General features: G+C 41.3%; 3 protein-coding genes across 3 annotated transcripts; 2 read left to right on the forward strand and 1 right to left on the reverse strand.

Annotated features, from left to right (window-relative positions):
• On the forward strand, positions 31–3,377 carry LOC104757784 (leucine-rich repeat receptor-like tyrosine-protein kinase PXC3). The gene is made up of 2 exons (XM_010480573.2): positions 31–2,836; positions 2,912–3,377. The coding sequence occupies exons 1-2, from the start codon at positions 262–264 to the stop codon at positions 3,214–3,216; spliced, it is 2,880 nt and encodes a 959-aa protein (XP_010478875.1). The 5' UTR covers positions 31–261; the 3' UTR covers positions 3,217–3,377.
• Positions 3,420–5,999, reverse strand: LOC104759679 (dihydrolipoyllysine-residue acetyltransferase component 5 of pyruvate dehydrogenase complex, chloroplastic). Its single transcript, XM_010482581.2, has 7 exons — positions 5,009–5,999; positions 4,519–4,710; positions 4,402–4,425; positions 4,284–4,308; positions 4,087–4,157; positions 3,848–3,931; positions 3,420–3,728 (listed from the first exon to the last, which is right to left on the reverse strand). Exons 1-7 carry the CDS (start codon positions 5,861–5,863, stop codon positions 3,624–3,626), a joined length of 1,356 nt encoding a protein of 451 aa, XP_010480883.1. The 5' UTR covers positions 5,864–5,999; the 3' UTR covers positions 3,420–3,623.
• Positions 6,671–12,595, forward strand: LOC104759680 (putative long-chain-alcohol O-fatty-acyltransferase 10). The gene is given in 4 exon segments (XM_019238972.1): positions 6,671–7,081; positions 7,084–7,508; positions 7,510–7,602; positions 12,511–12,595. Coding segments are annotated over 4 exon segments (1,014 nt in total).

Raw genomic sequence — 13,800 nt, forward strand, 5'->3', positions numbered from 1 at the left:
AAAAAAAAAAAAAAAAAAAAACAAAGAGTGATGACGTGGGAAAGCTTCACTCGAAAAAGACTTGTGTTAACGCATCAGTCAAGTCAACTCCTTCAACCCAATCAACACGAGACGGAAAGTACACACTGTTAGCTATTCTCTTCACTTTCCTTGACCTGTCTGTTTCCGTTTTCTAATCGAATTTTCTCGGCAATCTTGACGCGTTAAGCTTTTCATCATACCTTTTTTGCCTGAAAACAATAATCACCGGGGTCAAGAAAGATGATGAAGAAGATACATGTTCATCCAGAAACAGGTAAGTTCATGTTCTGTCTCTTCTTCATCTTCTGGTCTTGTTGCCATGTATGTTTCTCGGAGCTGTCTCCGGACCAGAAAAACACAATGATCGAACTCTCAAGATTCCTTAATATCCCGGATTGGAACCGTCCTGGTTCTGAGATGAATCCATGTTCATGGAACGGTGTTCTTTGCAGCCGGCCAGACAATGGCTCTGTGATTAGCCTCTCTGTCTCTGGCTTTGATCTGTCCAATTCTTCCTTCTTACCAGTTGTCTGCAATCTCCATACTTTGGAGTCTCTTGATGTCTCCAACAACAGTTTAAGCTTAATCCCAGATGGTTTTGTGACGAATTGCGAAAGACTAGTTGGGTTTAAGCATCTGAACTTGAGCTCCAACAACTTCTCTTCTTCTCCTAGTTTCCGCGGTTTCTCCAAATTGGCGGTTCTTGATATCTCTTACAACGTGTTGAGTGGGATCATTCGAGATTATGGTTTTGAGGGGTTGGTTCAGTTGAGGAGTTTGAATCTTAGCTTCAACAGTTTAACTGGTTCTGTTCCGATCAATTTGACCAAAAGTCTTGAGAAGCTCGAGGTTTCAGATAACCATTTGAGCGGTACTATCCCCGAGGGCATCGGACATTATCAAGAATTAAGGCTGATAGATCTCAGTGATAATCATCTTATTGGCTCAATCCCGAGTTCATTGGGAAACCTCTCCAAGTTAGAAAGTTTAATTCTTTCCAACAATAATCTTAGCGGGACAATCCCAGAATCACTTTCAAGAATCCAAACTTTGCGTAGATTTGCAGCTAACCGTAACAAATTCACCGGAGTAATCCCTTCAGGGATCACTAAAAACCTCGCAAACTTAGACCTCAGCTTCAACTACCTAAACGGGTCGATTCCAGGTGATCTTTTGTCACAGCTTAAACTCGTCTCTGTGGATCTGTCATCTAATCAACTTGTTGGATGGATACCACAAAGCATTTCGTCTAGCCTGGTTAGGCTGAGACTTGGAAGCAATAAGCTAACAGGGTCTGTGCCCTCAGCTGCGTTTGAATCACTGCAGAACCTAACCTACCTGGAGATGGACAACAACCGTTTAACAGGCCACATACCTTCTGCATTTGGAAACCTTGTGAGCTTGAATCTTCTGAACTTGGCTATGAACGGGTTCTCCGGGATAATACCTCCTTCATTTGGAAACCTTACCCGCCTTCAAGTGTTACAACTGCAGCAAAACAAGCTTACCGGAGAAATCCCAGATACTATCACATTGTTAATTAACCTCTTGATTCTCAATATCAGCTGGAATTCTCTGAGTGGATCCATACCACCTTCTCTTTTGCAGCTAAAGAAGCTTTCCAACATGAACTTGCAAGGAAATCATCTGACTGGTACCATACCTGAAAACATTGGAGATCTGGAGAATGTGATAGAACTTCAGCTTGGACAAAACCGGCTAAGCGGTAGGATTCCAGTAATGCCACCAAAGTTACAGATTTCATTGAATCTCAGCTACAACATGTTTGAAGGGCCTATCCCCACTTCATTGTTTCAACTTATAAACTTGGAAGTTCTTGATCTGTCAAATAACAAACTTTCAGGCGAAATCCCTCCTTCTGGCAGTTTAATATCTCTCACGCAGCTTATACTTTCCAACAACCAACTAAGCGGAGATATGCCTAGGTTCACCCGAAATGTTTTAGTTAATATCAGTGGAAACCCCGGGATCAAGTCAATCAATGAGGATGAAGTCTCTATCAAGAGAAGCCAATCTGGGAAAAGCAAACTAGTTATGGTTGTAATATTTGTTGTCCTTGGAGTTCTTGCTCTCGTGGCAGGGATCACAACTCTCATCGTGCTCAAACTTTCTAGGCGCTTCAAGGGAGTTAACAACATGCAAGTCGACCCAGCTGAAGAAGGATCAACTGTTCTCCCCGAGGTCATTCATGGAAAGCTTCTCACTTCAAACCCTATACACAGATCAAACATCAACTTCACCAAAGCTGTCGAAGCTGTTGCTCATCCAGAAAATGCTCTGCATCAGACAATGTTCTGGAGTTACTACAGAGTAGGCATGCCCTCTGGTTCGAGTTACTTTATCAAAAGACTTAACACAAGAGACAGGCTTTTCCAGCTAGCCAGTAGCGAGCAACTAGAGCAAGAGCTAGAGATGTTGGGCAAGCTGCATCACACGAACGTAATGGTTCCACTAGCATATGTGCTCTATTCAGAAGGATGCTTGCTCATCTATGACTTTCCTCACATGCGTACCCTTTACGATGTTCTACACAACCATACCAGTGATGTGGTTGATTGGACGAGCAGGTACAGTATTGCGGTTGGCATAGCTCAGGGGATCTCTTACTTGCATGGATCCAAATCCAGCGGCCGTGAACCAATCCTTCTACCTGATCTCTCAAGTAAAAAAATTATGCTCAAGTCGCTCACTGAGCCCTTAGTAGGGGACATTGAACTGTTTAAGGTAATCGATCCATCCAAAAGCAACAGCAGCCTCTCAGCAGTTGCAGGCACCATCGGCTACATTCCACCAGGTGAGTGCAAAATGTTTTTCGGCTTGTCTAAAAAACATCAACTCTCTTAATCCTTCACTTTTAATCTTTCATCAGAGTATGCTTACACTATGAGGGTGACAATGGCTGGGAACGTCTACAGCTTTGGGGTGATTCTTTTGGAGTTGTTGACTGGAAGGCAAGCGGTAAGCGAAGGAAGAGAATTGGCTAAGTGGGTGCAGAGTCATTCGAGCCAACAAGAACAGTGCAACAACATTCTTGATCTCAGAGTGAGTAAAACATCATCTGTAGCAACAAGGCAGATGCTCCGTGCCCTCAGTGTTGCTCTTGCCTGCATAAACATCTCTCCTGGGGCAAGGCCCAAGATGAAGACTGTCCTAAAGATGCTCACAAGACTCTAAGTAAAAGTGTCAGATGGTAGATGTGTAAATTTTTGCTTGTTACTGTATGTATAAGCAGCATATGGAGATTTCTTTCCTCTGGCAGACACTATTCTATGCATCTCCATTTTCGAGATGCTGATAAACAAGAAGGATCTAATGCATTCAGAGTTGTGGTTTAATATTATCAGTCCATATTAGATTCATCACAGGAAGTGGATAAATATGAAAAAGTCAGTGGCAAAATCATGTGAGAAGGCCTTTCAATGCGCCAAATGTTGCAAAGATAGCTCAAAACAAAGAAATGATTATGTTCAACATTACTCTTGAAAGGTCGACTCTATCAAAGAAATTGATTACCGCAGAAATACAAGCTCCCATGAAATCAAAATCAGAGAAGACTGGGATGCGAAAAGCAGTCATTTGGCCTAAAATGTCAGGTCCTTTGGGTCCTCAATAATGCTTGCCAATGTTTGCAAGAACTGTGCGAGATCAGCACCATAGATGACACGATGATCTGCTGTCACATTCACCTGTGGGTTTGCAAGTGTTCAGTCATCAGTGACAAGTTCCCAGGACAACTCGAGACGATTTCATGAAGACAAAAGGAGAAGATGACCAAGGTCTAACGATGGTTGATAATAAGATTTACCTGCATCTGGTTTTTCATGCCAATGCGTCCGTCTTTAGTAGCAACCGTTGAAGGTTGAGATGCTCCTACAGCCATAATTGCTCCCTTCATTGATCATAGACAACAAAAAAAACTCATTGAGCTGTTATTCCTTAGCATAATTATTAGGCTAAAAGATATACGCTAAATAGTTTTAGAAACTACATTAATGTATATAATATAAAATAAATAAAAAAATACGTAGAGTAAAAAGCACTTACAGTTCCAGGGGGTAGAATGGCATCAAACCGATCGACGCCAAACATTCCAAGGTTAGATAGAGTGAAGGTTCCTGAAGGAGAAAAAAAGTATCAAGTCTCAAACAATGTTGACAACTGATTATGAACCTACTTAACAAACATTTCCGTTGCAAAATCTCAAACTCAAAATCACTTGTATATTCTAGTATTAGGTTTACCAGTGTTGTACTCCTGAGGCTGTAGCTNAAAGTAAAAGTGTCAGATGATAGATGTAAATTTTTGCTTGTTACTGTATGTATAAGCAGCATATGGAGATTTCTTTCCTCTGGCAGACACTATTCTCTNCGAATAAATGTCAACCTATTTACAAAAGAGAGAACAATCTGTTATATACCGGTTTTGAAGACAGAATAAAACTCAAAACCTGTTATAAAGCATACAAAAGAAAAGAACCTTATCAGCGTTCTGAAGCACCGGAGTGATCAGACCACCATCAATAGCAACAGCAACAGCAACGTTGATGCTACTGTTATACACAAAACTGTTACCATCTCTACAGGAAGAATTTACAACTGGATGTTTTGCCAGTGCGAGTGCAGTTGCCTTTGCTAGGAGTGCCGTCATTGTCACACCTTTCGACTTAATCTAAACCAAAGAAAACAATACAATACAAATCAATACATAAACTTACTGTTCGAACTCAGTGTGTGCTTCTGAGCTATCTATTGGCCAACATATAAACCTTGGACAAAACGAGACCCCCAAATCAGTGGTGAACGATTGATTATATAGGTAACAAAAGTGCAACCCTTAAAGCTACAATCTTCTTCAAATTTTCTATCATAAAGTTCATAAAATTTCCATCCATTTGTATTATTCTCATCAACCAATCTATTCCAGTTTCCTATCATGTCAACCAACCTAATTTTCAGAACTTACTCACCTTCTTGTAGAGAGCATCAAGAGCATCAGTAGTGATCGTGTATCCGACTCTAAAAGTAGGAACCGCAAGACTCTCCACCATATTCCTACTCACAGCACCCTGCATAGTCGTAAACGGAACCACCGATCCGAGCTCCACACCAGGAGCTGCCGCTACCTCCTTAACAGCTGCGGCAGCTTGAACTCCTCCTCCAGCTGAAACCGCCTCAACATCTTTAGCCACAATCCTTCCCATCGGTCCACTTCCAACCAAACCAGCCAACTCAACCTTCAATTCCTTAGCTAACTTCTTAGCATACGGAGACGCAACAATCCTCTTCCCTCCTTCAGACGCCGGATGCACCGAAGACGCAGCCACAGCCTTAACCGACACGGGAGCCGCAACCTTCTTCTCAACAGACACAGGTGATTCAACTGCAGGAGTCGGAGGAGAAGCCGGAGGAGGAGGAGGAGGCTTAGAATCACCACCACCGGAAGCTTTAGCCTTAGCATCAGCGATCTCATCCTCAGTCTCAGCTAACAAAGCAATAGCTGAACCAACGGGAGCAACACCACCTTCTTCAACCATGATTGCAGCGAGGTAACCGTCGTAAAAGGTCTCAACGTCCATATCAGCTTTATCGGATTCAACAACGACAACACTCTCTCCCTTGTTGAGCTTATCGCCTTCGGATTTAACCCAAGAGACGATTTTGCCTTCGGTCATCGTGGAACTTAGTGCAGGCATGAAGATTTCTCGGATCTTTGCTTGGATTGGGATGGTCCGGGGCTTTACCCGGAAACCCGGAACGGACGATCGTGTTTTTGTGGGGAGAGACACGGAGGGTAAGAAGGGTGTTTGGAGAAGACGAGACATTTTTTTCCCAATTTCGTTAATCACAATGCCAGAGAGAGAGAGAAATGTGATTTAAGGAGTGAGAGAGAGAGAGGCGGTTCCTCGGAGTTATCGAAGAGCAGGCGGAGTGAGTTGCCAACTAATTTACCGGTGACGATCATGGTGTCACTCTACCTGTGTGATTTATTGTTTGGCTTTTCGTGAAGGCCCAATAGATAATTATTGGGCTTTTCACCCTTATTTATAGTTTTTTCTTTTACCCACGGTTTCACTTGCTTTTGTATTTCCCTATAGACAGAGAAAATATATGACTTCAGTAGGTAGTAGGAGTGCTCTCTCTCTCTCTCATTGGTTCTAATTGAAAGTTTTTAGTTTAAGCAATCAAGAAATATAATGAGACTAGAAACTACTTGTGAGTTTCATAATGTCAAAACAATCTCTGAAATACAATGAGGATCGCTCAATGTCTAAGAAGAAGCCTGCAACTGTGATAATCATATATGTTTGACCTTCATGGTCGTTGAAGTAGTTGGTGGAATCAAAGCGCATAGTCTTGCAGTCCTGACCGATGCGGTTCAAACGAGACGGAGTACAAATAAGACAAGAGCCAGCAATTAGAGAAGGAAATCAGAAGTCAAAAGACAGATTACGTAGAAGCAAACCTTGTTCTTCATTGTTTGACCTGTAAACCACATTCCTAATTTTCTCTTCAATTCGATTACTTTTTGGACACGCCAAACAACCAGGTTAAAACTTAGCCAGACCTAGGTTATATTGCAGAAACTGAGCAACGCACAAAAAACTAAAAAAAAATAAAAGAACAGAGCGATGGAGGAAGAACTCAAGAGCTTCGTCAAAGTATGGGTTTCTGCAATAATCTCTGTGTCTTACTGTTACTACGTACCATCCAAGATCAAAAGTGGTGTTTATCGATTACTCTTTGTTCTTCCCGTCTGTGTTCTTTTTCTTGTTCTTCCTTTGTTCTTCTTCTTTACTGTTTTCTCTTCTACTACAGCGTTTTGCCTCTCTATACTTGCCAATTTAAAGCTAATCCTATTTGCTTTTGACAAAGGTCCTCTTGTACCACTTCCCAAAAATCTTTTCCGATTCATATGCTTCACTTGCTTCCCCATCAAGCTTCAAGAAAACCCTAACTCTCAAAAGCATGTACCCAAATGGGTTTTCCCTAGTAAAGTTGCATTTTTGGGGGTGTTGTTAAACGTTCGTAACTATACAAAATTTTTTTGCCTCCAATTCTTCTACGATGTCTCCATCCATTGCATCTATACCTGGTGTTGGACGTTCTTTTAACCATCGTCAACGCTTTGCTAACCATCATTCTTGGATGCGACCTGGAGCCACATTTTAATAAACCATACTTAGCCACGTCTCTTCAAGATTTCTGGGGTCGCCGTTGGAACCTCATGGTCTCGGCTATTTACCGACCATGCATCTATTTTCCGGTGTGTTCAGTATGGCAGCACCAAATGGGGTCCACCAATTGGGCAAGGTTCATAGGGCGTTTCACGACATTCGTCTTCTCTGGTTTGGTTCACGAGCTTGTATACTTCTACATAAACCGTGAGACGCCTACATGGGAAGTTACTTGGTTCTTTGTATTACATGGGGTCTGCACATCAGTGGAAATAGCGGTGAAGAGGAAGATGCCGATGGCTGTTGAGTCCGATGGTGTCACGGTTGTTCACGCTTGTTTTCTTGATTGTGACAGGTGATTTGTTGTTCTTTCGTCAGATTCAAAGGTATTGGGCTGTGTTGTATATTGGGCCTCGATATTGTATTGTATAAACCGACTTGTGTATTTACTTGGTGGGCACTCCACGTTTAGGGTTCATCGAGTCATCGAGTCTTGTATATAAACGCCGCAAGGCAGTTGTTAATAACACACACAACATTCATTCAATATTTACATGGTATCAGAGCATACATCCTCCTAATTCGATCTAAGCTTCTAAATTTCTTGAGTTTTCTTTTCTTTTTCGTTTCTTGTTCGGAAGTTCCGAAAGTTTCTTGTTCGTACGATGGGTGACGATAGTAAAAAGATTGTCGCGACCGGCGTGACCGGTGACAAAGGTGTAGCTGTGTCTCCTTACTCTGTGTTTTCATCCGATAACCCAGGGGCTCTCATCACCTCGGTGCAACTAAAGGGTGATAACTATAACGAGTGGGCTATGGAGATGTTGAATGCTTTACAAGCAAAGAGAAAGACGGGCTTCATCGACGGGAGTCTGAAAAAGCCGTGTGAGGGACATGCGGATCTGGACTCGTGGTTGAGCGTGAACTCGATGATAGTTGGGTGGTTGAGGACGTCAGAGATCGACGGTGACATTCATCAACGATGCTCACAAGTTGTGGGAAAATCTGAAGGAGCGGTTCTCCGTCGGGAACAAGGTGCGTGTGCATCAGTTGATGGCTAAGCTGGCGTCGTGTAAACAAGATGGGCAAGCGGTAATTGACTACTATGGTAGGCTTGCTAAGATGTGGGAAGAACTCCAAACATATCGACCTCTACCGGCGTGTACATGTGGAGCAGCGGCAACGTATGAAAAGGAGAGAGAAGAAGAACGAGTTCACCAATTCGTGATGGGGCTAGACGAGTCAAGGTTTGGGCATGTCGTGACTGCCATCATTGAAGCGGACGTGTTGCCGGATCTCGGAAAGGCATATAGCAAAGTTATCCGAGAAGAAGATAGACTCAACTCTGCTAAAGCTCGTGAACAACAACATGAAGCTGTTGGGTTCGTGACTCGTCTAGAGCAAGGACACGGTGAATCAAGTGGAGCTCGTCGTGAATCCCGTGACGGAGGTAATTTTGGAGTACAAGTCTCCGGTGGAAACAGAGGACGTGATCGGCTCTGTTCTAACTGCGGTAGAGCTGGGCATGAAAAGAGCTCTTGCTGGCAGATCGTGGGGTATCCCGAATGGTTTTCAGAGAGAGGAGGTCGCGGAGGACGTGGCCAATCACGAAGAGGTGGTCACGGTGGTCAACTTGGTGGACGAGGAAGAGGTCAAGTAAATGTTGCGTATGCAACAAGTCCACATCCTAACGGAACCCCCGCGGACCTAACTCCGGAGCAAATGTTGCAAGCACTCTCGCAGATGCTCAAAGAAAAATCCAATGGTGGGAGTGATAAGCTAATCGGTAAGAAATATGGAGATGTGATTCTTGATACAGGAGCATCACACCACATGACGGGAGATTTGTCGGTTCTGTCAAATCTCAAAAATACTTCTCCGTATACAATTGGTTTTGCAGATGGAAGTACAACTTTGTCGACACAAACGGGGGTGTTTCGTTTGTCAGATCGTATTAGTTTATATGAAGTGTTATATGTACCGACTTGAATTGCACGTTAGTTTCGGTTTCGAAGCTTTTGAAGCATTCTAACTGTTTTGCCTTTTTCACCGATGCGGTGTGTGTTTTACAGGACCGGTTTTTGAGGACGCTGATTGGAGCCAGGACAGAACGTGATGGAGTTTATTATTTTACAGATGTAAAAACTGCTCGTGTAAACAAGACAGTTCGGAGAGTTGATGAAGTTTTGTGGCATCAGCGGTTGGGACATCCTTCATATTCAGTTTTATCTACTATGCCTTTATTTTCTGGTGTTTCCGTTTCTGCTAGTCCAAGTCATTGTGAGACATGTTTTCGGGCTAAGCAAACTAGAGAGATGTTCTCTGATAGTATTAATAAAACAAGCGAGTGTTTTTCTTTAATCCATGTCGATGTATGGGGTCCGTACCGTATTAAAGCCTCTAATGGCGCAGCTTATTTTTTGACAATCTTGGATGATTTTTCCCGAACGGTGTGGACGTTCTTGTTGTTAGAAAAATCAGAAGTTAAGAGTGTTCTCCAAAATTTTTGTGCATACTCCGAAAAACAGTTTGGGAAGGCAGTTAAGATGGTGAGAAGCGATAATGGAACAGAGTTTCTTTGTTTGTCTTCTTTCTTTAGAGAAAAAGGGATTGTGCATCAAACAACTTGTGTAGGAACACCACAACAAAATGGGAGAGTGGAAAGAAAGCATCGTCATCTCCTCAATGTCGCAAGATCCTTGTTATTTCAAGCAAACTTGCCTACAAAGTTTTGGGGAGAAGCGATATTAACGGTGGCACATGTTATCAATTTGACGCCAACAAAGTTACTTCACAATAAATGTCCTCATGAAGTGTTGTTTGGAGAACAACCGGTGTATGATGACTTGCGGGTGTTCGGTTCCTTGTGCTATGCACATAAGCAGATACGGGACAAAGACAAGTTTGTTCCTTGTAGTAGAAAGTGTGTGTTTGTGGGATATCCGTACGGAAAGAAAGGTTGGAAACTATATGATTTGGATACTAATGAATTTTTTGTCTCTCGTGATGTTATATTCAAGGAGGGTGAATTTCCCTTTTCTGTTCAGTTGGAACCAGCGTTGCCTCATGGTGTTACATTTAACACATGTGACACTGACTGGATTATGGATAGGTCGGAGCCTGTTGGAAACAGGGGGAGTGTCAGTAACTCCACCGACAGGGGGAGTATCCAGGATAGTGGCTTGCTTGTTAATGTTGTTGAACCCAAAGTACGGGAAGTCAGTCCAGCCGAGCTTGATGGTGCCATCCTCGAAGTTGGACCTATTTTACCGGGTAGTCCGGGGCTGGTTGTTGAAGATACTGGTGTTAGTGATCACAACAATGTTGTTTCGCAGCCTGAACCTGAAATGGGACAGGGCAAACGTCAAAAGATATCGTCTGTTCGTTTGAAAGATTATGTGTTATATAATGCAGTGGCAAATAACTCCGATAATCACGTTCTTCCCGATCTCTCCATCAGCGATCCTCGCGACACGGTCCAAGGTAATTCACTCTATCCTCTCATTGATTTTATCACTGATGCCCGGTTTTCATCTTTGCATCAGGCGTTTCTTGCAGCCGTGAGTGCGGCTGTGGAACCACGAAGTTTTAAAGAGGCTATCAAAGATAAACGTTGGACGAATGCTATGGGTAAAGAGGTTGGAGCCCTTGAAGAAACAAACACATTTAGTGCTGCAGACTTGCCTCCAGGGAAGGTTTCTCTCGACACAATGTTGGTTTACAAAATCAAGTATCACTCTAATGGGAGTATTGAACGATATAAGGCAAGGCTTGTGGTGTTGGGAAATCGACAAGTTGCTGGTGAGGATTTTTCTGAAACTTTTGCACCGGTTGTCAAAATGACAACGGTTCACGCATTGTTACGCATTGTGGCGGCAAATAATTGGGAAGTGCATCAAATGGATGTGCACAACGCTTTCCTCCATGGTGATCTCCGTGAAGAGGTGTATATCAAGCTTCCGCAAGGTTTTACATATTCAGCTCCGAATAAAGTGCTTCGCTTACAAAAATCTCTTTATGGTTTGCGACAAGCACCGCGATGTTGGTATGAAAAGCTCTCTACGGCTCTCACTAAGGCCGGTTTTGTTCAGTCCTATTCTGACTACTCTTTGTTTACTTACACACGTGGAAGTGTAGAGATTCGAGTTTTAGTTTACGTTGATGATCTCGTTGTTTGTGGTAATGATGGTGAGGCCATTCGTAAGTTTAAGACATATCTCGGAGAGTGTTTTCGTATGAAAGATTTGGGAAAACTTAAATATTTTCTCGGCATTGAGATTGCCCGTAATGAAGAAGGTTTTATGTTGACACAAAGAAAATATGCTTTGGATATTGTCAGTGAAACAAGGTTGCTGGGTTCACGACCTGCTGCTACACCGATGGAGCAAAATCATCACTTAGCTACGGATAATAGTCCTTACATTCCGGAGCCCGCATCGTATCGAAGACTCGTTGGTCGTCTCATTTATCTTGCCAATACTCGACCTGATCTTTCTTATTCTGTTCACATCTTGTCCCAATTTATGCAGAAGCCGAGAGAGAGGCATATGGATGCTGCATTACGTGTTGTATCTTATCTTAAAGGAACAGCTGGACAAGGTATTTTACTTAGTTCTCGTGCAGACTTGCAACTCTCGGTTTACTGCGATGCCGATTGGGGGACTTGTCCGCTGTCTCGTCGTTCTTTAACCGCATATGTTGCTTTGCTTGGTGGGTCTCCTATCTCTTGGAAGACTAAGAAACAAAAGGTGGTGTCGCAGTCGTCTTGTGAAGCCGAGTATCGAGCAATGTCTATTGCCACGCGTGAGATAATGTGGTTACGACAACTCTTTAAAGATTTGGGTTTCCCACCAACTGGACCTTCTCGCCTCTTTTGTGATAGTAAGTCTGCTCTCTATATTGCTGCTAATCCAGTTTTTCATGAAAGAACGAAACATATCGAGATCGATTGTCATCGGGTACGTGATGCCATCAAAAGCGGAGTTCTTACAACTGCTCATATCGGTACTAAGGAGCAGTTGGCTGATCTTTTAACTAAAGCATTGGGAAAAGTTCAGTTTAGTAATCTAATGTCCAAGTTGGGCGTTTGTGATCTACACGCTCCATCTTGAGGGGGAGTATTGGGCTGTGTTGTATATTGGGCCTCGATATTGTATTGTATAAACCGACTTGTGTATTTACTTGGTGGGCACTCCACGTTTAGGGTTCATCGAGTCATCGACATCGAGTCTTGTATATAAACGCCGCAAGGCAGTTGTTAATAACACACAACATTCATTCAATATTTACAAAAGGAGCAACATGTTGGAGAGACGCGCCAATGAAGCCTCCCTATTCATTGATTTCTTAAAACGCAAGGTTTTTAACTTTCAGTTATAATCACCAAAAAGTGGAATGTCATTTTCTTCTTTGATATGAACACATATCATGTTTTTTTTTTTTTCTTTTTGTTTTTATGTCTAATATGAACTAGCTCGATCTTTGTGTTATTTACGGAAGCGTTGATCCGCATTTATGTATTATAGTTTTAAATCACAACAAACTGGGTTTTAACATCTGAAATTTGCCGCCATCTGTGGATATAAAGCTTTTTATGACTCCTAAAAGAATGGATCAGATAATCTAAGCCAAAACGATGACGATCATGATTTACAGATTCGATCATAGATAATTAGGATCTAGGGATACTCTGGAAGTGATATAGAAGTGATACCTCCTATGAGCTAACCGCATATCCAACTTGTTTGTGTTGGACATCCATGCCTAAGAAGTAAGATCATTTCTAGTTGTTTGTCACAAGTTCTAATAATGAAGAAGCTAGTTTAGTATTTTTTTTTTTCTTTTTGCCAAGTGAGTAAATCTTATATAATATGAGAATGGTTTTTTTTTAACTTTGCCTGCCAATGCGACACTTGGCGCTCTATATTTGTGACATATGTCTTTCTCACTAATCATAAATTAAACATTTTTACATACGTTATTTTATTTATATCTTATATAGTGTATAGCTTTAAAAACAAAAATCACATTGTCACAAAAATATATTTCTTCCAACTTTTTAGTTTTAACATATAATATATTTTTCTAATGAAAGCAGATACCATATAACTTAAAAATAAAACTACTAATCAAACCAATTAAAACAAAAAAGTTTTCATACTTTAATGTAAAAATTGAAACCAAGTTCATTTATGATAGACTAATTTTAAAATATAGAACATGTACTAATATATTTTAAAAATCATATTGTATTCAATAATCATATATATTGTAATAAAGACAAAACTCAGATAAAAATGAAACTACTGATCTAACCAATTAAAACAAAAAAAAGTTTTCATACTTTTAAAATATAAATTGAAGCCAAATTAATTTATGACAGACTAATTTAAAAATATAAAATATGTTCTAATATATTTAAAAAATCACATTGTATCCAATAATCATATATATATTGTATTAAAGACAAAACTCAGATAAAATTAAATTATAATTAATATTCTATAAGTTACAGTTTGACTGTCTTTAAAACGTATGTACTAAAAGAAAATAAAAATAACATAATTGCTTAATCACCCCCATGA

Source organism: Camelina sativa, chromosome 17 (genome assembly GCF_000633955.1).
Source record: "Camelina sativa cultivar DH55 chromosome 17, Cs, whole genome shotgun sequence".
NCBI classification, from domain to species: Eukaryota; Viridiplantae; Streptophyta; class Magnoliopsida; order Brassicales; family Brassicaceae; genus Camelina; species Camelina sativa.

Bases quoted from the DNA above. Each gene is read 5' to 3' on its own strand.
- LOC104757784 (XM_010480573.2), top strand. From the start codon at position 262: ATGATGAAGAAGATACATGTTCATCCAGAAACAGGTAAGTTCATGTTC. The intron at 2,837-2,911 runs GTGAGTGCAAAA...ATCTTTCATCAG, and splicing joins CATCGGCTACATTCCACCAG to AGTATGCTTACACTATGAGG.